Here is a 26,449-nt window from a genome sequence, read left to right as displayed (position 1 = left end):
TGTTTTGTCCCTCTGACCTAGTTTCTCCCTCTAAACTTTTCTAACTCTGATTGTCATTGGTGGCGATGAGTGTTTCCCTGTGACCCAAGGTCTTGAAAAGGACAGTTCAGAGAGAGAGAGGCATAGGAAAGGCGGAATCCCAAATGGCACTCTATTCCCTTTATAGTGCACAACTTTTGACCAGGGCCCATAAGGCTATGGTCAAGGTAGTGCACTACATTAGGAATATGGCGCTATTTGGGATGCATCCACACAGATAGGGAGGGAAGGTTAGAGAAGGATTCTATGGAATTATCAGTTTGCGCATTGTTGTTCCAGCCAGACAGGACCGGGGCTCTGATGCCACTGGTCTGAGACTGGAAGGTGGATTTATCTACATAATCTGGTCACTTGGCAAGCTCCTGTTGTGGTGGAACGCCCCTTATAAGACAGACAGGCTAGACGCCTAGGGCTGGGGCTAGTTGACAAGTGCACCGCCGCCGCACATGATGTCATCGCAGAGGTATAAAGTCTGCGGGAGGGCATGGCCCAATGCAGTGTTAGAAGTTGAACTCCTGTGACAGACAGCAAGCAGACACAAAGATGGCAACACAGATGATTGGGAGAATTGTTCTTGGAAACATGCGGCAGTAATCAACTGGCTACGTAGCCTATTCCGCAGAAGACGAGATAGGCCTACATAATGCATTTTTGAAGGACATCGCATGGAGTTGGATATTCGCAAAGGTATACCTGTGATTTGGCTGGAGGAATGGGAGGAAGGAATATACATGCATAATGATCTACATTGTCATTGTGCCAGTAAAGGGAAAACACTGCATGAAACCTTCTTCACTCTTTAGTTAACACAGACACACTCTCTCTAGGGCTCCCTCTCATAAGCACACACACCATTATCTCTCTCCCACAAACACACATACTGCTCCCAACTTTTAAAACGTTAGGCACCAAACAGAATTTAAGGAGCACCAGAAAGAAAGAGTTTTTATATAGTTTAGGCTTACATTAGGCCTATATGAATCCTACATTTGAAGCACATCTCAAGAGTAGCAGACCCCTTCTTGCTGTGCCAATCAAGTTAGCATAAACCTACTTTCAAGTTACCAGGTTGTTAGCTAGCTAAGTAACATGACGGAGCAACGTGTGTTATCAAACCAATAATTAGTGACCAGGCATTAGTTTAAAATGGCCCGCGACACGATTTGTGAAAGGCATCGGTAAAACGGGTCTCTTTATTTATTTATTACCGTTTAGGCTACAGACGAGCCGTTTTATTTGTTGTAAAGCTGCAAGCATGCCTGTCACGAAGCAGGTGCTCCATTTCCCCTATCTGGCACTCAGAGGCTGTATGACAGAACTTGCAAAGTCTACTCAGACTGGTCTGTGTTCTTGGTTATAACAGGCAATTAAATTATACAATGTGTCAACATTGCTCGCTTTGCAATGTTAACAAAACATTGCAAAATGTACAAATTTAACAAAATGTACAAATCTAACAACAGAAGATTCATCCGGGTCTGCATCTCTGCTCGACATCACGGCTAAATTAAATAAATAAAACAACTGACAGCGGAATATACGCGCATGAAGAGCAGACAAAAAAGCCGGTGAGTGAGGGTTGGTAGGATGAGCAGGAAAGCGAAGTGAATATTACTGGGCCTGTGCAAACAAGAAACTAGTGCCTGTTGCTTAAACTTAACTGAATGTATAAACCTTTTAGAAAGGCGCCAGTAGGTTATTTAGATTGGTAGAGCTGAAAAAATTGGTAGTATCAAACGAAACAGTGCTAAGGTATTCTAAAATGTTGGTAACATACGTATCCTGATGTTTTGGTATGCAGTGTCACTCACAGCTCAGGGGACAGGTCAACCGTGCAGAACAACATTCTGCCTGCTCATTGGACAACATGGACTGTCCCAGTTTCGCTTCCTCTGCACATTTTCACAGCTCAAACTAGTAGAGGCCAAAGGGAAACGGTTAGAGAACAGTGAGTGTGAAAAAAATGGTCCTCCATCCATCTTTTTTGTAAATTGTCAATGCTCCCCGACTGTCTTGCTTTCATTTCCTTTATTTTTTGGGAGCTGGACACTAACTGTATGAATGTAGATCTCTTTATCATTTCAACACAGTTACGATTGGCTTTAGTCATTTTGCAGTTATTCCAGCTGCACGGTTTGACGCGACTGTTAGCCATAGTTGGCTGGCTAGCAAACACGGGATAAGAGTGTTGCCAGCCAGACTGGAAACGGCACATTTAGAACCAACGACTGGGTTGTGTCCATAAATATAGAACAAAAATACTTAACGATTGTGTCTGGCAACATAACTGATAGAATGAACGGCCAGCTGGCTAGGGTAGAAACATGTTGGGACTAGGCTTATATTTTAATTTAGGGATGAAATAGTAGCATATGAATACATTGATCAAAATAAACGTTTTTATTTCATTGGTAACCCATTGTAGAAAAGCAATTGTACACTCGAGGTTGTGCAAAACAACCTTTTTTTAGCACGGCTGTGCTGCAGTAATAAGTACGAGGTGGGGACGAGTACCGAACATCAGCACGCTGTGCTAAAAAAGTAGTTTTGCACAACCTCGAGTGTACAATAACTATTTTTTATTTATTTTTTACAATGGATTACCTAAGAAATAAAAACGTTATTTATTTTGATTATGTATTTTCTTATTTTTACCAATCTACAAACAGGTGCCCTTCTTTGAGGTACTGGAAAACCTCCCTGGTCTCTGTACTGGCATCCCCTGTATATGTTATTTCTTACTGCTGCTCTTGTATTACTTTTCTCTTATTCTTATCATTTAAAACAATTGCACTGTTGGTTAGGGGCTCGTAAGTAAGCATTTCACTGTAAGGTCTAATTACACCTACACTGTCCGGACCTCTGGCAGTCTCTATGAGGGTGCCACAGGGTTCAATTCTTGGGCCGACTCTCTTCTCTGTATACATCAATGATGTCGCTCTTGCTGCTGGTGAGTCTCTGATCCACCTCTACGCAGACGACACCATTCTGTATACTTCTGGCCCTTCTTTGGACACTGTTAACAACCCTCCAGGCAAGCTTCAATGCCATACAACTCTCCTTCCGTGGCCTCCAATTGCTCTTAAATACAAGAAAAACTAAATGCATGCTCTTCAACCGATCGCTGCCCGCACCTGCCCGCCTGTCCAACATCACTACTCTGGACGGCTCTGACTTAGAATATGTGGACAACTACAAATATCTAGGTGTCTGGTTAAACTCTGCTTCCAGATCCACATCAAACATCTCCAATCCAAAGTGAAATCTAGAATTGGCTTCCTATTTCGCAACAAAGCATCCTTCACTCATGCTGCCAAACATACCCTTGTAAAACTGACCATCCTACCAATCCTCGCCCTCGCTGTCATACTAGCCTCCAATACCCTACTCAACAAATTGGATGCAGTCCATCACAGTGCAATCCGTTTTGTCACTATATACCCACCATTGGCTCCATGTCGCCAAACCCACTGGCTCCATGACATCTACAAGACCCTGCTAGGTAAAGTCCCCCCTTATCTCAGCTCGCTGGTCACCATAGCATCACCCACCTGTAGCACGCGCTCCAGCAGGTATATCTCTCTGGTCACCCCCAAAACCAATTCTTTGGCCGCCTCTCCTTCCATTCTTGCTGGCCGCCTCTCCTTCCACCAACTGTTCTGCTGCTGCCAATGACTACCTCTTTCCCTACTGTATTTATTTTATTTATTTATTTTGCACCCCATTATTTGTATTTCAAATTCTTCCACTGCAAATCTAATTCCAGTGTTTTACTTGCTATAACTGGAAACACTTATCTCCCTCACTAGCTTTAAGCACCAACTGTCAGAGCACATGCTCACAGATTACTGCAGCAATTAGGTAAACTGTACATAGCCCACCTATCATTTAGCCCAAACAACTACCTCTTTCCCTACTGTATTTATTTTATTTATTTATTTTGCACCACAGGGTAATGGAGGCTATTTTGTAAATGACATCGCCAAAGTCGAGGATTGGTAGGATGGTCAGTTTTATAAGGGTATGTTTGGCAGCATGAGTGAAGGATGCTTTGTTGTGAAATAGGAAGCCAATTCTAGATTTAACTTTGGATTGGAGATGTTTGATATGGGTCTGGAAGGAGAGTTTACAGTCTAACCAGACACCTAAGTATTTGTAGTGGTCCAAGTATTCTAAGTCAGAGCCGTCCAGAGTAGTGATGTTGGACAGGCGGGCAGGTGCAGGTAGCGATCGGTTGAAGAGCATGCATTTAGTTTTACTTGTATTTAAGAGCAATTGGAGGCCACGGAAGGAGAGTTGTATGGCATTGAAGCTTGCCTGGAGGGCTGTTAACACAGTGACCAAAGAAGGGCCAGAAATATACAGAATGGTATTGCATAGTGTGAGTCCATGCAACTTATTATGAAACTGGTTGAGCAACTTTTTACTCATGAACCTATTTAGGATTACTATAACAAAGGGGTTGAATAGTTATTGACGAGACATTTCAGCTTTTCATTTAAAAAAATGTCGATAAACATAATTCCACTGACATTGCCAGTGACCCAAAAATCTAACAGCTAGTAACACAACAAAACTTGGAAAAAGTCAAGGGGTGTTAATACCTTCTGAAGGCACTGTATGTATGCATAATGGATTAGTAACTAACACGAGTGCTTTAGGGTGACATGGGTCAAGGCCCTCTCATTGGGCCTGCCAGAGCAGATGCGAGTCCACTAAGCCCTGAGTACACTAAGTTAGTCAGGCTTAGGGCTGTTTTCTCTGAGTATGAGCTGACCATGTTATCTCAAGGGGGGGAGTTAAATACAGCCCTGATACACACCAACCAACCAGACAAAGTAATAAATCCTGGGCATTACTCTTTGGGCTAATTCTTCCCTCTTCATTAAGTGGATGAGGGAATTAAGATGGTGAACAAAACATGTGTGTTACTAGGGTTATACATTTTGGGGAATATTCAGGAAAACTTTCAGTGGGAATTAATGGGAAAATGTGAGAATTAATTTTAATACCATTTAAATGTTTTTTTTGCATTGGATATATTTACCATATCATATGGAAACAGAAACAACTTATCATAAGTAGACATAATTGCAAATTATAATCCTTCCAATAGAAATAAAAAACAACAATTTTGTTACAAATTGAACTTTAATCAAATGAGTTGACTCTTCACATGGGATGATTTCACTGAACAACAAAAGAAAGAATATTGAATGATCATCGCAGCTCCCAAAAACATTTAACATCTGTAAAATGATAACCAAAGCTTTAGTTTCTAGACGGTCTTCCTCTCAGGCTTCCGGGTCTTCTCCCTGGACCTACTCAATGTCCACCTCTTGAACATCAGACTCTGAGGCTTCATCTTCACTGTCACTTTCCAACCTTGTTGAAGATGGCTCGTTGTCAGGCTCAAAAAGCCTCAAATTTGCCCTGATGGCCACCAATTTTTCAACCCTTGTATTGGTCAGCCTGTTGCGTGCTTTGGTGTGCGTGTTCCCGAACAAGGACCAGTTGCGCTCTGAGGCACCTGATGTTGGTGGGATTTGGAGGATGATGGAGGCAACAGGGGAAAGAGCCTCAGATCCACAAAGTCCCTTCCACCAGTTGGCTGATGTGATATGTTGGCACACTGCCATATTGCATTTCCATCCCAAAGCCCTTGCTTGGAAGTGTACTTCGCCAGACTGCCAATAACCTTGCCCTCATCCAGGCCAATGTGGCGAGACACAGTAGTGATGACACCATAGGCCTTGTTGATCTCTGCACCAGACAGGATGCTCTTGCCAGCATACTTGGGGTCCAACATGTACGCTGCGGCGTGTATGGGCTACATACTTTTTGATGTATGTCAGAACTGCAGTTTCCTCTGCTTGGAGCAACAGTGAAGTGGGCAGGGCACTACAGATTTATTCTCTTACATCTGCAAGCAGAGTCTGAACATCAGACAGGATGGCATTGTTTCCCTCAATCCGTGCAATGGCTACTGCTATAGCTTTCAGGAATTTCAGGCTGCTTACCACACTCTCCCAAAATACATTATCCAGGAGGATCCTCTTGATGGGGCTGTCCATATCAGCAGACTGTAATATGGACATGTCTTGGAGAGACTCCTTCCCCTCCAGGAGACTGTCATATATGATGACAACACCCGCCCAACGGGTGTCGCTGGGCAGCTTCAATGTGGTGCTCTTATTCTTCTCACTTTGCTTGGTGAGGTAGATTGCTGCTATAACTTGATGACCCTTCACATACCAAACCATTTCCTTGGCTCTCTTGTAGAGTGTATCCATTGTTTTCAGTGCCATGATGTCCTTGAGGAGCAGATTCAAAGAATGAGCAACACAGCCAATGGGTGTGACATGAGGGTAGGACTCCTCCACTTTAGACCAAGCAGCCTTCATGTTCGCAGCATTGTCTGTCACCAGTGCAAATACCTTCTGTGGTCCAAGGTTATTGATGACTGCCTTCAGCTAATCTGTAATGTAGAGACCGGTGTGTCTGTGCTCTTTTAGAATACTGGTTGAGTAGGTGGAGATGATGTAGTTCATTATTCCTTGCCCATGAACATTCGACCACCCATCAGAGATGATTGCAATACAGTCTGCTTTCTCTATGATTTGCTTGACCTTCACTTGAACTCTGTTGAACAGCAAATTAGTAGATAAAGCATGTCTGGTTGGAGGGGTGTATGCTGGACTAAGAACATTCAGAAATCTCTTAAAATACACATTGCCTGTGAGCATCAAGAGGTGAACCAGTTGCATACACAGCTTGAGCAAGACATTTATCAGCATTTCTCTGACTATGTTCCTCCATTGAGTCAAAAAAACATCTGATTCCAGGAGGACCATGAGCTGTTGCTATCGATAAGGTGTCTGATTCATCATTTTCACCTTGAATAAAAGTACAGGGTCTTTTGTCAGAGGTTGCGTTGAGGGAACTTTATGCACTTGGCCAGGTGATTCTGCATCTTTGTTGCATTCTTCACATAATATGATTTGGCACAGTATTTGCAAATGTACACAGCTTTTCCTTCTACATCAGCTGCAGTGAAATGTCTCCACACATCAGATAGTGCCCGTGGCATTTTCCTGTGAAGATTAGAAAAAATTAGTAAAAGGAAATAATACAATTCCATGTACAGATAAATAGAGTAAACAACTTACGTGTAGGATAAATGTTTTATAATGAAACATGAATGGAAACAGGTGAATTACCACTCAAGCAAGCTAAAACCCACATGGTAGCAAAAACTAACTTGCAGAAATTGTTCACAAGTTTGAAATGATTTAAAGCACACTTTGCTGTAGGCTACTATTTACTAGTTAACTCATGTCATGAAATATATTCACCCCACCCAGTATTGTAATCAAAACTTACCAGAAAGTATGTAGTCCTTGGCTCAGACAGTGTAGTAGTATGGGCTCAATAGCATCTCATTTGTATGTAAGATCTTGAGAATCAGCTGTACATGTGATGGAAGAATGCACTGACTGCACATGTGACGGAAGAATACACTGTGCATGCAGAGGGTTGCATTTCCATTTAATTTAGGATAGTTTAACCAAAATATTCCACAAGAACTAGAATTTCCTTATGTGTATCCCACAAAAAAGGTTCACTGTTTTTAGATAATTTAAGCAAAATTAACTTGCCATGGAAAATTCCCAGAAAATAATTCTGGAAATTTACCGTAAAGTTTCCGACCCTTTGTGGAACTGGAAGTTTTAAAAAAATATATATTATTTTTTACCCCTTTTTCTCCCCAATTTTGTGGTATCCAATTGTAGCTACTATCTTGTCTCATTGCTACAACTCCCGTACGGGCTCGGGAGAGACGAAGGTTGAATGTCATGCATGTCATGTACATATTACCTCAATTACCCTATACCCCTGCACATTAACTCGGTACCGGTACCCCTTTAATATAGCCTCGTTATTGTTATTTTAATTGTTTTACAATTTTTCCTTTCATTTATTTGACATTTTTCTAACTTTTTCTTTACTCTGCATTGTTGGTTAGGGGCTTGTAAGTAAGCATTTTACTCTAAGGTCAACAAATACCTGTTGTATTTGGCGCATGTGACATAATCTGATTTGATATGGCCTAAATATTAGGGCCGAGACCCTACCAGTATCACGATCCTCATTAATATCATGGCAAGGAAACAAAACAAACCGGATTTACCTTATTTAGAAAAACAGCCCTAATATTGGAAGGAAACATCATTATGTTGTCATTCAGAGTCACATTTATTTATTTTCCAAGCTATAGCCCACAATATGACATACAACAGGGTTTTAAAAAGGACCAAATAGGTGGCCTACTTTGTGTTCGTCGTGGAAAAAATATTGCAGGTCACAACCCTACTAGTTAAAGTGAACAGCACCAAGTGGGGCTGACTAATGGCACAGGAGTGTTTTTTCAGGATCAAAAAGAGGCTTAGGTGGTGGGCGTGGCAGGGGACGTGGAAATGCCAAATTGTAGTGATGAGTTTAAAACATATTTTATTGAACTGCTACAGAACTAAATAAATATGGTACCTGATGAGAATAATTGATTTTGATGTATGTATAAATTGCAAGACTGTCTTTCACTGTGTTTTTGATACTCAAATGGTTGACAATACTAAAGATCTATGGTGGACTGCATTGTGAACAATAATATTTGGAAGACAAAATGTATTGACTATAAAACAACTTGTCACCTCAAACAATTTTTAAACAAATCAAAACGGAATTAAAAATAATTCAAAAACGCTGGACTCCAAAAAACAAGTTGACCTACAAAAACTTCAATGGACTCTTAAATTATGTAAATCATGTTAAGTAGCATAATAATGAAGCCATTTATTGATGTGAAAACAGATTTGTAATGATATGAATTAAATGTATTATGTTGGTCAAATTAGATTTAAAAAAAAAAAAAGATTATTTTACACACAAAAAACTATTATTGGCACTGTCGGCACAGATTCATTTGAGAAAACTATAGAAGCCCCCCCATCTTTTTTTAAATGTATTTAGCAATTTTAGCATTCAAGCTAATTTCTTGCAGTTCTAGGAATTTCTCCATGAAACTGACAGAAAATGTTGAAGTTTTAAAGCAAATTTCCAAGGATTCTACATATTCTGCCATGGAGCTGAGAAAACTTTGCAGTTTTAAAGATAATGCATATAATTGCAGGAAAATATGCCATGGCTAATGCTGTGTTCTTGTGCTCAAACTTAATAACAAAATCAATACTTCATAGTTTGGAAATGTTCAGTTTGGACTTAGAAACCCTTGGGCGTGCTGCCTATGTCAGAAAAATCCCTGCACAGGTGGGGATGCTGTTTAAGTCATCAAGTGACTTTTATAGTGTCCTTGAGCTGCTCAGAAGAATACTAATAGCGGCAAAAAAAGCATTGTGAAAAATCCAAACAAAAAAAGTGTAGGAGAAAAAGCTAGCAAAACACAGACATACGAAGTGATCCAAGTCGCACAGACACGGGCCCATTTGGATCGGCTGAAGAAAGGAATAAAAAGGAGGTGTCACTCTTCCTAGAGCTGGCCGCCCGGCCAAACTGAGCAATCGGGGGAGAAGGGCCTTGGTCCGGGAGGTGACCAAGACCCCGATGGTCACTGACAGAGCTCTAGAGTTCCTCTGTGGAGATGGGAGAGCCTATGAGAAGGACAACCATCTCTGCAACACTCCACCAATCAGGCCTTTATGCTAGAGCGACCAGATGGAAGCCACTCCTCAGTAAAAGGTACGACAGCCCGCTTTGAGTTTGCCAAAAGGCACCTAAAGTACAGAGAGATCCTTGATGAAAACCTACTCCAGAGCACTCAGACTGGGGTGAAGGTACACCTTCCAACAGGACAACAACCCCAAGCACACAGCCAACACAACGCGGGAGTGGCTTCGGGACAAGTATCTGAATGTCCTTGAGTGACCCAGCCAGAGCACGGACTTGAACCCCACCAAACATCTCTGGAGAGCCTTAAATAGCTGTGCAGCAACGCTCCCCATCCAACACTGACAGATCTTGAAAGCATCTGAAGAGAAGAATGGGAGAAACTCCCCAAATACAGGTGTCCCAAGCTTGTAGCGTCACACCCAAGAAGACTCTAGGCTGTAATTGCTGATAAAAGGTGCTTCAATAAAGTACTGAGTAAAGGGTCTGAATACTTATTTAAAAAGGTGATTTTTTTCAGTTGAAAAAATATATACACATTATATATATATATATATATGTAATTATGGGGTATTGTGTGTAGATTGGGGGGGGGGGGGGGGGGGGGGTCGATTTAATACATTTTAGAATAAGGCTGTAACGTAACAAAATGTGGCAAAAGTCAAAGGGTCTGAATACTTTCTGAATGCACTGTAGAGGTGAGAACTGTGCAACACACACACAGTTATTTCCACCATCTCCAAGAGAGATCCAAACTGCATGCAGACAGTATGAGGGAATCCTACTCCCAACTGCAGCACCAACATCAGAATTATCGCTCATCAAACTAGCATGACCTTGGATAAAGGGGAGTTGGTGTTTAAGAAACCATCATACAATTATCTAACTATCAGATGGCTTGTCAATCTCGGGCCCACAGATCCTGCAGTGAATGCTGTGCAACCAATTGGCAGTCTGGTCCCCAAAGGGCAGCTCTGGTTCACTGGTCAAGGGTCAAAAGGTTGAGGTGGGGAACGGGGCACTCGGTTAGCAACAGCGTCTATGGTGTACGCCAGGACAAGGGCATTGCCTGCTTCTTTGAAACATATCTAGCTGTAACCTATATCATGTTGCTTTGGCAGTATAATTAAATATGCTGGGGGGAAAAATGCACTGCAGTTGACTGTGTGGATTGCTGGTGGGAATTTAATGTGACACTTTCCTGTCGAGGACCTGAAACACCATGCTCCAGCCAATGTCAAGTCAAGGTTGCCCTGTGGCTGAGCAACCCAGGAGCGATAGATAGGAGCGCTGCAGTATCTGCAACTGTGCAGCCAAAGCTCTCTCCTCACATGCATGCGCGCACACACACAACACAAGCCCACTGCCTATCAGTCAGCCCATAAGCCCCGATGCAGATCAGCTCAGTCAAAGGTTAATGTAAAAACGCAGAAACGATTAGGTTTGGTGGGCCGTTTTCCCTGCGCTATGAACAGTCTGGAATTCCCTCTGCAATAACCACACCATGTTCAGTCCTGAGGGGAAAATTCCCAGTTCAAAAGCCAAGTCAATACTATGTGTATAGTGAATCTACCTACCGTCAACAAGACTGCATTTCTTAACACAGAACATTGCGCTGGCTGTTTTCTTGCCATGACTCCATAGTAGTGCTCGGCGATATGGCCAAATTATCATATCAGTTTTTTCTCTCTCAGTATGACAGTATTTTATGTTTAGAAATTTGCTTTATGAGTAGTACGTGCCCCTCGGGTGGCAGCATACATTCTAAGTGATTTTAATGGGTCACTTCATTCTGAATGTTTTATACTATTCAATTCAACCAAAAAATTTACTGCACTTTAATCATTTTCTGCATTTCCTCACATGGCTGCACAATATGGGCCCCAAAAAAATTGAGAACTTATTTGGTCACCAAATGTTGCAATTGTGATTTGACTTGCAATTTAGATCAACACACTTGGGTGAACATTTTGAATCATGGAAATAGAATGTTTATTCTAATTCTATATTTAGAATATAACAGTGGAGGCTGCTGAGGGGAGGACAACTCATAATAATGGCTGCAAACATGTTTGATACCATTCACGCCATTCCAGCCATTATACTCCATCCCAGACATTATTATGAGCTGTCCTCCAGTGGAATATAAATATTAGTGGGCACTTTAAATACAGTGTTGTTTGATATGACAACAAAAGAAAATGTCAGGGAGGAGTTATTGTGACAGGGTAGGAACCAAAGTATTTTTAATAGCTAGCTAGCCAGCTAGCTAACCAGCTAACTAGTTATTAGCATTAGCAGCTAACATGATTTAGCTAAAACATGGTAAGGAAAAACAAACTAGCTGTTTGCAGATGTAAGAAAAATAAACTAAGTGTCATTTTATAATGCTTGTGGATTTCTTAATAGAAGGAAAGTGAGGGGATAGGTCTGTGTAGAAAAAGGAATGGAGAGGGATGACTCAAGTTATTTTTATCTAACCTTTATTTAACTAGGCAAGTCAGTTAAGAACAAATTCTTATTTACAATGACGGCCACCGTCGTAGTGGTTTAAACTATAAAAGGTTACACAAGGCAAATCACATTTAACAAATCAAATATTCAAATACCGTTATAGAAGGTAAAGTAAAAACCCCAAATGGTCCATGCATCAATACCGGTATATAGTAAAATACAGTATACCGCCCAGCCATAATCTACAGTATTGAATAAAGCTGATAAACAGAAAAATCCAAAGCCCCATTTGAGAGGGAGATGCAAGTCCAGCAAAAGCAGTTCCCCCAGCCTTTGCTGTTAAGACGCCAAAGCAGAAAACCAAATAACTGAATTAGCATGCTAACACTAACAATTTGCGCCAGAGGAGCACAGTGGGTCTCCTACAAGTCAGCCAAAACTCAGCAGGCAATAGCGCTGGAAAGTGAAACTGTGGTGGCAAAAGGCACTCTATGCTATGGCCTTGTGACCAAAATCAAAGCATGTCACTTCCTTCATGCCCATCAAATCAAGATAAGTTGGGGTAGGGTGTCATTGACAGCAACAAAGTTCAATGCACATTAATAATTTATATGATCTTTCTTGACAGCCAAGCATGGCTTCTAGATTCAGACAGTGGAGCTTGGTTTAGGTGGGGCTACTGGGTGTGTGTGAGGCAATGCCAAACATGGCTGTTAAAAAACACACTCTCTCTTTCTCTGCAGGTCTCCCTCTGACAAACACACACAAATGCATGCTAGTGGCATGGTGAGATATCAGACAGAAATATCCTAGAGTAGACACGTTTTTGAGGGATATTAATTTCATTAGCTAAACAAAAGAAACAAAATAATCCAACCTGTGCAAGACTAATGATGTCAGGGCAAGGGCACAACCCAGCTTTTGGCAATAGCTAACTAGCAAATTAGATATGGCTAGGTCCAAAGCCTTCTTTTCTATTGCAAATAGAAAGCTATGGCCATGACATTCCTATTGAAGCGAAGCAAAATATTAAAATTAAAGCATACATAGGTAGCAAGCTAACTGACCAGCTAACTGTCAATGGACCGTCGTTAGCTAGCCAGTCAGTCTGCTAGGCGTTGGCTTACATGATTGGCTGCTAGCTAGTCTGATTAGTCAGGCTGTAAATCATAATTAATTGGTATATACAGTCTGACACATTCGTGTGAAAACTCTTGTAAAATGTTCCTTAAAAGCCAGAATGTTGCAAAAGAAAATAGCGTTGAAACTTACTCTACCGGTTGTCTGTGCAGTTTGTCCTTGTCCAGATGCTCGAAATTTGACACACAATATCCACAGGAAAGTATTGTTTATCCAACTTTTTAGCAGTAGGTAGGTAATATGGTTCAGTTAGGCACCTAGGTCAAATTAGTTTTACATTAGATATTCAGTTCTCTCTCATCAATAGCTATTGAGCCATGCATGCCACAACAATGCAAATGTTATATTCGGAATGCTTGGTTCAATATCTATTGACGAGATAATATCCAATAAAACTACCTTTATTACCTCGGTGCCGAACCCAACAATATAATAACATATGTAACTACCTACCTGCTCTCTAGTCGGGTAAACAATAATTTATTGTGGATATTTTGTCTCAAATTAAGAGCAGCTGAAGGGAAAGACGAACCACAGAGACAACCGGTAGAGTAAATTGAAATATTCAACATTCTGTCTTGTAAGGAACACTTACCCGATTTTGCACACAAACGTTTCAGCCTGTACATAATTTAACGTTAGCAATTCATTGTGCATTACAGTCTGATTAATCCGTCTAACGTTAGTTGCTAACTAACGTTGATGTAAATAATTGCTAACTAACGTTAGATAGCTTGCTTAACTTCACATTCAACACAAATTAACTTGTTTGGCTAAAGTAAGGAACCTTGGAAATATCATCCACTAAAATGCATACAATGGCATATGACTGGTTAGCTAGCTAATAACACGAAATGGGCTGATAAGTGCAGTGCAGCGATTTCCTACCGACCGTCTTGACTGCCACTGTTACCAGCTAGCTAGGCTAGCCAGCAATTCTTCCACATTTTTACTGCTTGATTAACATATTTTTCTTACCTCATCGTTCGTTTTCCATTCTTAAATAATTGATAAGCTAAGGAACTGTGTGTTACTTATAAGATAAAAATGAATGAATTCCCCTGCAACGGTCGATTTTGCGAGATATTTCCCCTGTAATTGCAAATTCCCTTCCACCAAGGGCCCGCCGTAAGGCTACGCAAATTGGAAAATGGGGTACTACCGCGAGATGTTGAGTTTTCTGAGTATCTGCAATATCGAGCCAATCAGCGAACGATATAATATGATCGACGTAAAATTGTACTAATCACAAATAGGAAAAATTTGATGGAAGTGCCCCATTGGACCATAATCATTGATTGACAATGAATTCTGTGAATGCGATAAAACAAAAAATCGAATGGGCAGCTTAAACCAATCTCGCGGTGTCAACATTTTTGGGCGTACGTAGGATTTATAGGAAACCATACAAATATTTGTTGATGCACGTAGTTAGCGGACGTTAACTATTTTTCTGCCCATTTTCTTTTAACCGAAGACCGTTAGCTAATATCATATGTCCAATATTACATGTATTTGTTTTGTAAGATATATGCATACTCATTGACATGATTGAACAGTTTCTACTTTAAATGTACAGTTAAACAAAGAATTGCCAACTGGCGTCAGTTGCTCTAATTGCACGTGAATTGCACCAGCCTATTGACAGTTTTTCCACCATGAAAGGGCTTTACTGTAAAGTGGGTGAAACTGCTGCAGAGGCGAAATTTGTCATCCAGGAAACGGTGAGTGCCCAGCATAATAATGTAGCTATCGCTTTAGTCTAGCATGCCAACACTTTTAGCAGGAAGGCTCATAGTTGGCTGTTTGACAAACTCACTGATTGTCTTTTCAACATGTCACAGAATGTACCCAGTGACCTCGGGAGCAACCAGGTTAAAGTGCAAGTGAAGGCATGTGCCCTTAGTCCACTGGATTTAAAAGTAAGTGTAACTGTGTGTTATACTCATTGTATTGTCAATGTTGACTATATAGACCTAGCAATAGCCCTACTGTCTCAGTCATAATGGACAATACTTACTGTTGTCACTTTCAATATGCTGCTTAAAATCAGTATCAGACCTGTTTTATCTGAAAAAACAAAAAATTGGGGACCAAAGTATATGTTGCTTTTGGTCAGGGTTGCTGTAGGACAGGCCTACCTTACCAGACCACACATCATGTATGGCTGTATGGGCTATTTGTCACATTTCCTTACCCTCTGTCCTCTGGTTAGCTACATGAGGATCTAAAGTTGCAAAGGGACCTGGTGCCAGTAGGGAGGGAGATTGTTGGGATCGTCCTCCAAGGTAAACAGGATATCCACTTCATGGATTGTAATTGACCTTGTTTATGACTTTGATGTTTAGCACATTTGATTTCACAACGTACTATATTTTTGGAACAAACCTTTAATCGTTTGCAATATTTTTGTTCTGTCTTCAGTTGGGCCTAAGGTGACCTTTTTCCAACCTGATGATGAAGTTGTAGGTAAATGTTACAGGTGGGATCTGAACCCGCTACATAAGGATAAATCATAGAGCTTCAAAACATCCCCTTATTTTGATGATTCTGACATTGTCATCGGCAATGTTCCCGATAACCTATTGAAAGACCCTTCCCATTTATCATTTTTGGATATGACCATGGTGTATTTATCTAGGCTTTGCTTTTCCCTTCTTTCGCATGACAGGAATTCTGCCCTTGGATACAGCGATGTCTGGTTTGTGCGAAGCCGTCGTCATCAACGAGAATCATCTTGGTATGTTGCACAAGTTCAAAATCCAAGTGTTAAACAAGTACATCTATCGCATCTATTAGCATTTTTTGGTACAAATTAACAAAGGAATAAAGGGATTTGTTGGTACAAATTAAGTCATTGTTTCTTCTTGCAATAAATTAGTGACTTTTGTGTTCGTTCACCAGTGCAGAAGCCAGAGAAGTTGAGATGGGTGGAGGTGGCAGGGGGTATTCGGGATGGACTCCGGGCCTATACAGCCCTCCATACCCTAGCCCGTATGGCATCCGGGCACACACTGCTGGTGCTGGATGGAGCCAGTGTAGGTATTTCCCCATAGTGGCCCCTCATCTGAGCATTCAATGGGACTGTAGAAATCCATAATTGGACATCACAAGAAGATGGCAGCAAAGAATCTTAATAGTAGCACACAATTGTCTTTAAGAGAACAAGACTACTAACTGCTATTTTGGCTGTGTTTATGCCTTTCAGCCCTTTGGAGTTCTGTCCATCCAGCTGGCCCACTACCATGGGGTTAAAGTACTGGCGTCAGCTCTGTCCTCCGAAGACCAGAAGTTCCTGGAGCAGCTTCGGCCCAGCGTCGGTGAGAACAGGGAGGGGGCCAACGTGTGTGTGTGTGTGTGTGTGTGTGTGTGTGTGTGAATAGACAAGTGGTGTCACAGTAGAGAATGTGTTGAAGTTGAGGATTGTAAATTAATGCAGCCGGGTAATAATGAATGTGAAGAGACAGTGTTACTATCAGTTACCTAAACTACTCTCATCATGAAAAAAATAAGGTAGTAAAGTTCTGACAGCAACACACAGGGCCGGTTTCTCAGACACAGGTTAAGCAGTCCCGGACTGAAAAGCATGCTAGATGGAAATTCACAGGGAAACTGTCCCGTAGTATTTAATCCTAGTCTATGCTCTCTGTTTCCTCTCTCATTCTCCGCTGTTACCACTCTTACCTCTGTCACTCCTTTGACTCAAATCACACATTCTAGGAGTGCGAGAGTCTCTTGTAGGTAAGTCTTGTGTGTGTGTGTCCCCTTGCAGGTCAATGGAAATGGAGTACCAAAAATGCTTATTTATTGTTTGCACACTGTTTGGCATGTAGCCTTCATAAGGGATTTCCCTGTCCTGTGTCTAGCCAGAGTGATAGGTGTGTGGGATACCAAGGTGGACCTGGTGGATTCCTGTTTGGAAGAGACAGGCGGTCTAGGGGTGGACATTGTCATTGACTCTGGAGGTAAGAAGCCAATGTAGGGCCATAGGTTGTTGTTATCCATTATGCTAGCTAGCTTTGTCTAACATGAATCGTAGTGCTGTGAGTGTATGCTTCTGTGATTTGTATTTTAACACAACGGTAAAGCTTTGTAACAGGAATAGAAGGAAAATTGAGTCATTGTTGTGCCCTGTTGTTTTTATACCCCTGACACAAGCTTAAGAGGTGTCTTTCGAAGTGATTGTGGTGATGTGTGTGTTCCTCCAGTGAGATTGCATGAGGAGGAGCCAGAGGCCAGGTGTCTTCTGCCCTACAAGCATGACATCATCACCCTGCTCGGGGTCGGAGGTCACTGGGTTACAACTGAGCAAAACCTGCAGGTAGACTGCAGTCAAGTATTCCATCCATTCGTGTTGGATTAGAGCAGCCATTTGGCAGTTCAGTTCCACTAGTCATCATATGACAAGATTTATTCATCACTACTTGTCACACTCATACATACAATGGGTGATTGAAATGTTGCTTGTTTGTTACAGCTTGTTAATGTGTGCTTTCTGAGAAGTTAAACATACTGCAAAAAAACATTGGCAGTGTGCAAGGTCTGTTATGTTGGGAGGAGTGAAGAGATCTGGGTTAATGGTGTTTCCTGTAATAATGTGTACAGTTGAAGTCGGAAGTTTACATAAACCTTAGCCCAATACATTTAAACTCAGTTTTTCACAATTCCTGACATTAAATCCTAGTAAAAATTCATTGTCTTAGGTCAGTTAGGATCACCACTTCATTTTAAGATTGTGAAATGTCAGAATAATAGTAGAGATCTATTTATTTCCGCTTTTATTTCTTTCATCACATTCCCAGTGGGTCAGAAGTTTACATATACTCAATTAGTATTTGGGAGCACTGCCTTTAAATGGTTTAACTTGAGTCAAATGTTTCGGGTAGCCTTCCACAAGCTTCCCAAAATAAGCTGGGTGAATTTTGTCCCATTCCTCCTGACAGAGCTGGTGTAACTGAGTCAGGTTTGTAGGCCTCCTTGCTCGCACATATTTTTTCAGTTCTGCCCACACATTTTCTATAGGATTAATGTCAGGGCTTTGTGATGGCCACTCCAATACCTTGACATTCTTGTTCTTAAGCCATTTTGCCACAACTTTGGAAGTATGCTTGGGGTCATTGTCCATTTGGACCCGTTTGCGACCAAGCTTTATCTTCCTGACTGATGTCTTGATGTTGCTTCAATATCCACATAATTTTCCATCCTCATAATGCCATCTATTTTGTGAAGTGCACCAGTCCCTCCTGCAGCAAAGCACCCCCACAACATGATGCTGCCACCCCATGCTTCATGGTTGGGATGGTGTTTTTTGGCTTGCAAGCCTCACCCTTTTTCTTCCGAACATAATGATGGTCATTATGGCCAAACAGTTCTATTTTTGTCCCCATGTGCAGTTGCAAACTGTAGTCTGGCTTTTTATGGCAGTTTTGGAGCAGTGGCTTCTTCCTTGCTGAGTGGCCTTTCAGGTTATGTCGATATAGAACTCGTTTTACTGTGGATATAGATACTTTGGTACCCGTTTCCTCCAGCATCTTCACAAGGTCCTTTGCTGTTGTTCTGGGATTGATTTGCACTTTTCGCACCAAAGTACGCTAATACCTAGGAGACACCACGCGTCTCTTTCCTGAGCGGTATGACGGCTACATGGTCCCATGGTGTTTATACAGATGAACGTGGTACCTTTAGGCATTTGGAAATTGCTCCCAAGGATGAACCAGACTTGCGAAGGTCTACAAAAAAAAGAATCCTGAGGTCTTGGCTGATTTCTTTTGATTTTCCCATGATGTCAAGCAAAGAGGCACTGAGTTTGAAGGTAGGCCTTGAAATACATCCACAGGTACACCTCCAATTGACTCAAATTATGTCAATTAGCCTATTAGAAGCTTCTAAAGCCATGACATCATTTTCTGGAATTTTCCAAGCTGTTTAAATGCACAGTCAACTTAGTGTATGTAAACTTCTGACCCACTGGAATTGTGATACAGTGAATTATAAGTGGAATAATCTGTCTAAACAATTGTTGAAAAAATTACTTGTCATTTACAAAGTAGATGTCCTTAACCGACTTGCCAAAATTTGTGGAGTGGTTGAAAAATTAGTTTTAATTACTCCGAACTAAGTGTACTTCAACTGTATTTATCGCAGTCTTCCCATTGACCTTCAAGTGGATTTGCTCAAGTAAGTACACAACGTCTTTTGTTTGGGATTTAATCTGCGCTCGTCTCTTCTGTTTCATAGCTGGACCCTCCAGATAGCCGCAGCCTCTTCCTGAAGGCCGCCTCCCTGTCCTTCCTCAACGAGGAGGTGTGGGGGGCATCCAGTGCCCGCCAGGGGAGGTACCTCCGTATCCTTTAGCCTACCCAGCCCCTCTGGGTCAGCCTCTGGAGGGGGCAGGAATTTAAAATCTAACTCCAATTCATTGAGATGAAACAAACATATTAAAATGAAAATCTGATATAAGGGGTTGAGCATTGAAAATATAATTGCTTTTGTGTTACATGTTAACCTTACATGCTCCTTTTCAGACATCATGAAGGATATAGTGGAGAAGCTTTCCACTGGGACCTTAAGGTACAGCAGAACTGCAATAATGAGTGTATGTGCAGTGCAAGTGTGAATAAGCAAGGGCCTCCCGAGTGGCACAGCGGTCTAAGGTACTGCATTTGCAGTCCTTGAGGCGCCACTACAGACTGGGTTCGATCCCAGGCTGTGTCGCAGCTGGCCGTGACCGGGAGACCCATGAGGTGGCGCACAATTGGCCCAGCGTCGTTGGGGGAGGGTTTGGCCGACCGGGATGTCCTTGACCCATCGCACTCTATCGACTCCTTTTGGCGGGCTGGGTGCATGCACGCTGACTTCGTTTGCCAGCTGTACGGTGTTTTCTCCGACACATTGATGCAGCTGGCTTCCAGGTTAAGCGAGCAGTGTGTCAAGAAGCAGTGCGGCTTGGCGGGGTCGTGTTTCGGAGGACACATGGCTCTCGACCTTCGCCTCTCCCGAGTCTGTATGGGAGTTGCAGCAATGGGACAAGACTGTTACTATCAATTTGGATATCACGAAAGAGGGGTGAAAAATGTTTGAGTAAGCATGGTTATACTGTATGTTTGATATTGGTATGTTTGAGTTTGTTTATCCTGGTGGACAGCGCTCACATTTCCCTCTGTCTTATGCAGGCCCCAGCTAGAGGACCCAGTGCCTTTGTATGATGCCACAGTTTCCATGGAGATGGTGCAAAAGAAACAAGTCCGGAAGAGGTTGGTTATTCAACTCTGAGGCGGACAGACACTCGTCCAGCATTCCCCTTGTCAAAGACAGGCCCCCAAATTCTGCCTCTCATATTTCCTATGTATTTTTGGCCAGCAGTGGTGGAAAAAGTACCCAATTGTCATACTTGAGTAGTAGTAAAGATACCTTAATAGAAAGTTACTCAAATAAGTCACCCAGTAAAATTCTACTTGAGTAAGTCTAAAACTATTTGGGTTGTAAATGTAATTGCTCAAATATACTTAAGTATCAAAAGTAAAATTATAAATTCAAATTCCTAAGGATAGCCAGGGGCACACTCCCAACATTCAGGCATTTATTTACAAAAGATGCATGTGTTTAGTGAGACCGCCAGAGCATAGGCAGTAGGGATGACCACTTGTTCTCTTGATAAGTGTGTGAATTTCACTTTTTTTTCTGTCCTGCTCAGCGTTCAAAATGTAACGAGTTTTTGGTTGGAAGGGAAAATGTATGGAATAAAAAGTACAATATTTTCTATAGGAATGTAGTGAAGTAATAGTACAGATACCCCAAGAAAAGAATACTTTAAAGTACAACTTAATCGGTGGTGTAAAGTACTTGCCAGTCATTCCAATACAATGTAAATATGTGCAAAGTTTGAGTTTATCAAAACATATCAAATGAGATGGATATCTAAATGTTTGCTCTGCTTAGTGTAATACATACAGCACATTTGAGGTTTGTCCTTTTATTAAAAACCTTTGTTGTTAATCCTCAAGCTATGACATTTTTTACAGCCTCCAACAGAGCAACACATTAGTGGCATGCTTAGTAGGACACACTGTAGAAAATCATTTCGCAACATATCTGTAGAACCTTCTGTTTGAAAAAAGTTTTCAGTTTGGTGCCTTACTGAACATGACCCAACTTGAATTCTACATTAACTGCAACTGTGCTTTTCATGTGTCATTTGTGACCAGAGAAATTCTCACTAAATGATTAATCTAAGGTGGGGAAACAGCAATGTCCTGTTAGTGGAGGCTTTCCGGGATTGGAGAGATACTATTGTCCACCTGTACCACTCTCTGAGGGCATATCAGAAGTGTTGAGATGGGTCACTTCCAAATAGTTTGTCCTCTTGTCAACACACTGTCCTCAGGTAGCCCTCACTGTGATTGGCCAGAGTTAACAGGGCTACGTTCAGTACATAACGTAACGGAACAGAAACTGTGCTGTACTGAAACGATCAGTTGAAAAAACATGGAGGGGTGTGGGTTCAAAATGCACCGCTGTCTTTTAAATGCGTCACTCATTGCTTTAACCCACACCATGGCAAACCCACTTCAAAGTGTTCAATAACATACGAAAAACTTTGGGAAAATGTGTCATTCAGTACAAACTGTTCCGCAAATGTTCAAGCGAACGTAGCGCACCCCTGATTTCTTTGATTTAATTGAATCGCTGGAAAGTTAATGGAAACAACTCGTGACAGTGTCCTTTTGGTGGGCCACTTCCACTGCACTGATAATGAAACAGACATGGTAGTCTCCTCATAGAAGCATAGCCTGTGATAAAGTGACCGGTTCTGGAACATCATACTAAGTTGTGCATGCTGTTCTGTCTGCTTGGCAACAATTGTTTCTGAAGACTCTGTAGCATTTCCTGGTTAAGACCCAGAATTCCTTGCTGCTTTCGTCGTAGACATTCCACCACAGCTAGCTGCTCCTTGAGACTCGTCTGCTCTCTCGGTTAGTTGTGATATCTGGAAAAACGAGGATAAAGGCTCACACAATTTCAAAACAAGCTCATTGTCAGATCCTAGAATCAGCTCATCAGCAAAAACCTAAATAAGCTTGATCTATTCTACGTCTGTAGGTGCAAGCATCTGCTCAAGTGGCCAATGGAGAATAACTGAACCCAATTATAGCCATGGGTGTCAAGTGCAACTCAACTACGGTACCTTGTCTTCATGACTTTCTTAGCTTTTCTGCTTCGCTCTTTGTGCTTTGTCTCTTTCCTGCTCTCGATTTGTCTGTGTTCATTCATTTCTTTGTCCTTCTCTGCTCCTGAATTCTGTTTTCTGCTTGTCTCTGACTTTCCTACATCGCACCTCTGTCTTCATGAGTTTTTGTCCTTCTCTAGTCTTGTATTCTTTCAGGTGATCGGCACTATACATACTGCATTTTTGTTAAGGCTGACAGTTTCCAACTATTATATCTTTGTAATCCTGTCACCCTGAGACTGTTTTTTTTCTGCCATTAGAGACTGACATCTCTTGGTTTAAGTCACACCCCCATACTTTTTCATGACATGTTTTGAGCATCTATGGGTTTGTTTTTGGCTTTTTCTATTTTGGATTTAAAGTGCAGGTCTCTTTCCTACAGTACCTTGTCCAGAGTTCTAGTGTTGTCAATCATCAAGTAGTGACAAAGCCTAAGGGCTGCATCAACACTCCACTCCTCTCTGTCCCGGCTCACCACCGCCCCCAAGAGGACACTTCCAGAAAAGGCTGAAAGACATTCACACACTTCAAAATCATTCCAATTTTAAGCAATCTTGATCTGCGATTGGTACACACATGTTGGTACTTTTACATTTATATACACTACATGTCCAAATTAGTGGATTTGGCCATTTCAGCCACACCCGTTGCTGACAAGTGTATAAAATTTAGCACATAGCCATGCAATCACCATAGACAAACATTGTCAGTAGAATGGCCCATACTGAAGAGCTCAGTGACTTCCAATGTGGCACAGTCATAGGATGCCACCTTTCCAACAAGTTAGTTGGTCAAATGTTTTGCCCTGTTAGAGCTGCCCCCAGTCAAGTGTAAGTGCTGGTATTGTGAAGCTCGCTGCCATTGGATTCTGGACAGTGGAAACACGGTCTGGAGTGATGAATCACGCTTCACCATCTGGCAGTGCCACGGACAAATCTGGATTTGGCAGATGCTAGGAGGACGCTACCTGCCCGAATGCATAGTGCCAATTGGGGCTGTTTTTCATGGTTTGGGCTAGGCCCCATAGTTCCAGTAAAGGAAACTATTAACAATGACCTTCTAAACGATTCTGTGATTCCAACTTTGTCTCAAGTTTTTGGGGAAGGCCCTTTTCTGTTTCAGCATGACAATGCCCCCATGCACAAAGCGAGGTCCATACAGAAATGGTTTGTCGAGATCGGTGTGGAAGAACCTGACTGGCTTGCACAGAGCCCTGAACTCAACCCCATCGAACACCTTTGGGATGATTAAGAATGCTAACTGCGAGCCAGGCCTAATCGCCCAACATCAGTGCCCGACCTCACTAATGCTCGTGGCTGAACGGAAGCCAGTCCCCACAGCAATGTTCCAACATCTAGTGGAAAGCCTTCCCAGAAAAGTGGAGGCTGTTATAGCTGCAAAGGGGGGGACCAACTCCATATTAATGCCTGTGATTTTGGAATGAGATGTTCGACGAGCAGGTGTCCACATGCTGTGTATACCCATTGATTCTAAAATAATGTAATTTATAAATGCCTCCTGAGCTTAATTCAATGGTCGTACCCTATCAAAACTAAATATGAGCTTGTTTTCTTACTCCACTGTTTATAAACAATTACACTATAGCCTCAAAACATGATTTTAATATCATGGATGGTCAGTTCTTAGATCATATTTGAGAATGGATAGATTTCTCCAGCCACACCCCTCAGCTGTTTACCTATACAGTGGTGGGGGTGTGACCACTTTGTTATTATTTGAACTGCGGATTGCCTCTTTAAGAATGTTTTGCAGCTACTGTTGATGGTGTTATAAAACTGAAAGATAATATTTCTTACTGTTGTTCTGTCTTAAGTGACAGCAGTCTGAGGGCAGTCATCAGTCTCCAGGAGGGCCCGTCCAAACTAAGGGTCAAGTTTCTGTTTTAGAGAGAGAGAGAGAGAGCGCAAGTGAACTCATGGTAGTGTAAATACTGGCGTCTGTCCGAGACAGCAGTAAATTATGATGCTGCTAACACTTACGCTAAAAAGTCATTTTTCTTCAGGAAGAGTAGCTTTTGTGCCAGCTGATTTATGTATGTTATACAGATGCTCTGTTGAAGGATACCTGAAACACATGAACAACCCAAAAACTAAGTCAACTAAATATTACAGCAAACATAAGGCCAAACTAAATTGAGGTGCAAGCTCTAACTTTTACATATATCATGCTTTGATGTCAATGAAGTGCAGAACTCAAATTAGGATTGAGACCATAAACATGTAATTGTTGCTGAAAAGAACTGGGGTTAGTGTACCATTTTACCACTAAGCTAGCCCTCCTTACCTTCGACATACACCACACTGAGTGTTTCCAGGATCAACAAAACCTTACTCTAACAGGAGAAATTGGTTGTCAAGGGGACTGTAGCAGATAAAAGCCTGATGGAATCTCTTGCAGCCTTGGATGCTACGGATCTCATAGCACCTGCTCACATGGCTGAAGTTCGCCTTTACCTGAGGACATTTTGATACTTCACGCTGATACTTCAATTTGAACTGTCACCAGACAGATAGTTCTGACCTGTGAAGGTAGCGTCCGGTAACTATAGTGAACGAAAATATAAACAATTAAAACATTTTTGCCGAGTTACAGTTCATAAACTCAGCAAAAAAAGAAACGTCCCTTTTTCAGGACCCTGTCTTTCAAAGATAGTTAGTAAAAATCCAAATAACTTCTCAGATCTTCATCGTAAAGGGTTTAAACACTGTTTTCCATTCTTATTCAATGAACCATGAACAATTAATGAACATGCACCTGTGGAACGGTCGTTAAGACACTAACAGCTTACAGATGGTAGGCAATTAAGGTCACAGTTATGAAAGCTTAGGACACTAAAACGGCCTTTTGACTGACTCTTAAAAACACCAAAAGAAAGATGCCCAGGGTCCCTGCTCATCTGCGTGAACGTGCCTTAGGCATACTGCAAGGAGGCATGAGGACTGCAGATGTGGCCAGGGCAATAAATTGCAATGTCCGTACTGTGAGACGCCTAAGACAGTGCTACAGGGAGACAGAACGGACAGCTGATCATCTTCGGAGTGGCAGACCACGTGTAACAACACCTGCACAGGATCGGTACATCCAAACATCACACCTGCGGGACAGGCACAAGATGGCAACAACAACTGCCAGAGTTACATCAGGAACGCACAATCCCTCCATCAGTACTCAGACTGTCCGCAATAGGCTGAGAGAGGCTGGACAGGGCTTGTAGGCCTGTTGTAAGGCAGGTCCACACCAGACGTCACCGGCAACAACGTCACCTATGGGCACAAACCCACCATCGCTGGACCAGGCAGGACTGGCAAAACGTGCTCTTCACTGACGAGTCGCGACTTTGTCTCACCAGGGGTGATGGTCGGATTCGCGTTTATCGTTGAAGGAATGAGCGTTACACCGAGGCCTGTACTCTGAAGCGGGATCGATTTGGAGGTGAAGGGTCCGTCATGGTCTGGGGCTGTGTGTCACGCATCATCGGACTAAGCTTGTTTTCGCTGTAGGCAATCTCAATGCTGTGCGTTACAGGGAAGACATCCTCCTCCCTCATGTGGTACCCTTCCCGCAGGCTCATCCTGCCTGACATGACAATCCCTCCAGCATGACAATGCCGCTAGCCATACTGCTCATTCTGTGTGTGATTTCCTGAAAGACATGAATGTCAGTGTTCTGCCATGGCCAGCGAAGAGCTTGGATCTCAATCCCATTGAGCACGTCTGGGATCTGTTGGATCGGAGGGTGGCGGCTAGGGCCATTCCCCCCCAGAAATGTCTGGGAACTTGTAGGTGCTTTGGTGGAAGAGTGGTGTAACATCTCACAGCAAGAACTGTCAAATCTGGTGCAGTCGATGAGGAGGAGATGCACTGCAGTACTTAATGCAGCTGGTGG

The 26,449-nt window shown here is 42.1% G+C and overlaps 2 protein-coding genes across 8 annotated transcripts in view; one reads left to right on the top strand and one right to left on the bottom strand.

Moving 5' to 3' along the window:
• Nucleotides 1-14,445, bottom strand: part of LOC139373269 (intersectin-1-like) — a 60,720-nt gene extending 46,275 nt beyond the window's left edge. For 4 of the 5 annotated variants that reach the window (XM_071113584.1, XM_071113586.1, XM_071113587.1 and 1 more), the window contains exon 1: nucleotides 14,296-14,445. The gene's annotated coding sequence lies outside the window, so the exon portion shown is untranslated. The remainder of the gene's footprint in view (nucleotides 1-14,295) is intronic. The other variant, XM_071113585.1, reaches the window with a different exon arrangement.
• On the top strand, nucleotides 536-21,319 carry LOC139373270 (quinone oxidoreductase-like protein 1). 3 transcript variants are annotated; one of them, XM_071113590.1, is made up of 13 exons: nucleotides 536-726; nucleotides 14,983-15,041; nucleotides 15,162-15,239; nucleotides 15,533-15,605; nucleotides 15,742-15,786; nucleotides 15,989-16,057; nucleotides 16,222-16,355; nucleotides 16,526-16,637; nucleotides 17,184-17,282; nucleotides 17,526-17,638; nucleotides 19,555-19,660; nucleotides 19,842-19,887; nucleotides 20,490-21,319. In XM_071113590.1, the coding sequence occupies exons 1-13, from the start codon at nucleotides 705-707 to the stop codon at nucleotides 20,587-20,589; spliced, it is 1,056 nt and encodes a 351-aa protein (XP_070969691.1). In that variant the 5' UTR covers nucleotides 536-704; the 3' UTR covers nucleotides 20,590-21,319. The 3 variants fall into 3 exon arrangements, with proteins under 3 accessions (XP_070969691.1, XP_070969690.1, XP_070969692.1); XM_071113589.1 differs by lacking the exon at nucleotides 536-726 and adding an exon at nucleotides 17,038-17,058 and having other exon boundaries at nucleotides 14,684-15,041; XM_071113591.1 differs by lacking the exon at nucleotides 536-726 and having other exon boundaries at nucleotides 14,696-15,041.
• Nucleotides 21,320-26,449: the final 5,130 nt, after the last annotated feature.

Source organism: Oncorhynchus clarkii, chromosome 18, assembly GCF_045791955.1.
Source record: "Oncorhynchus clarkii lewisi isolate Uvic-CL-2024 chromosome 18, UVic_Ocla_1.0, whole genome shotgun sequence".
Taxonomy (NCBI): domain Eukaryota; kingdom Metazoa; phylum Chordata; class Actinopteri; order Salmoniformes; family Salmonidae; genus Oncorhynchus; species Oncorhynchus clarkii.
The sequence above is the reverse complement of the archived record's forward strand: the minus strand, read 5'-3'. Positions and strand labels throughout refer to the sequence as shown.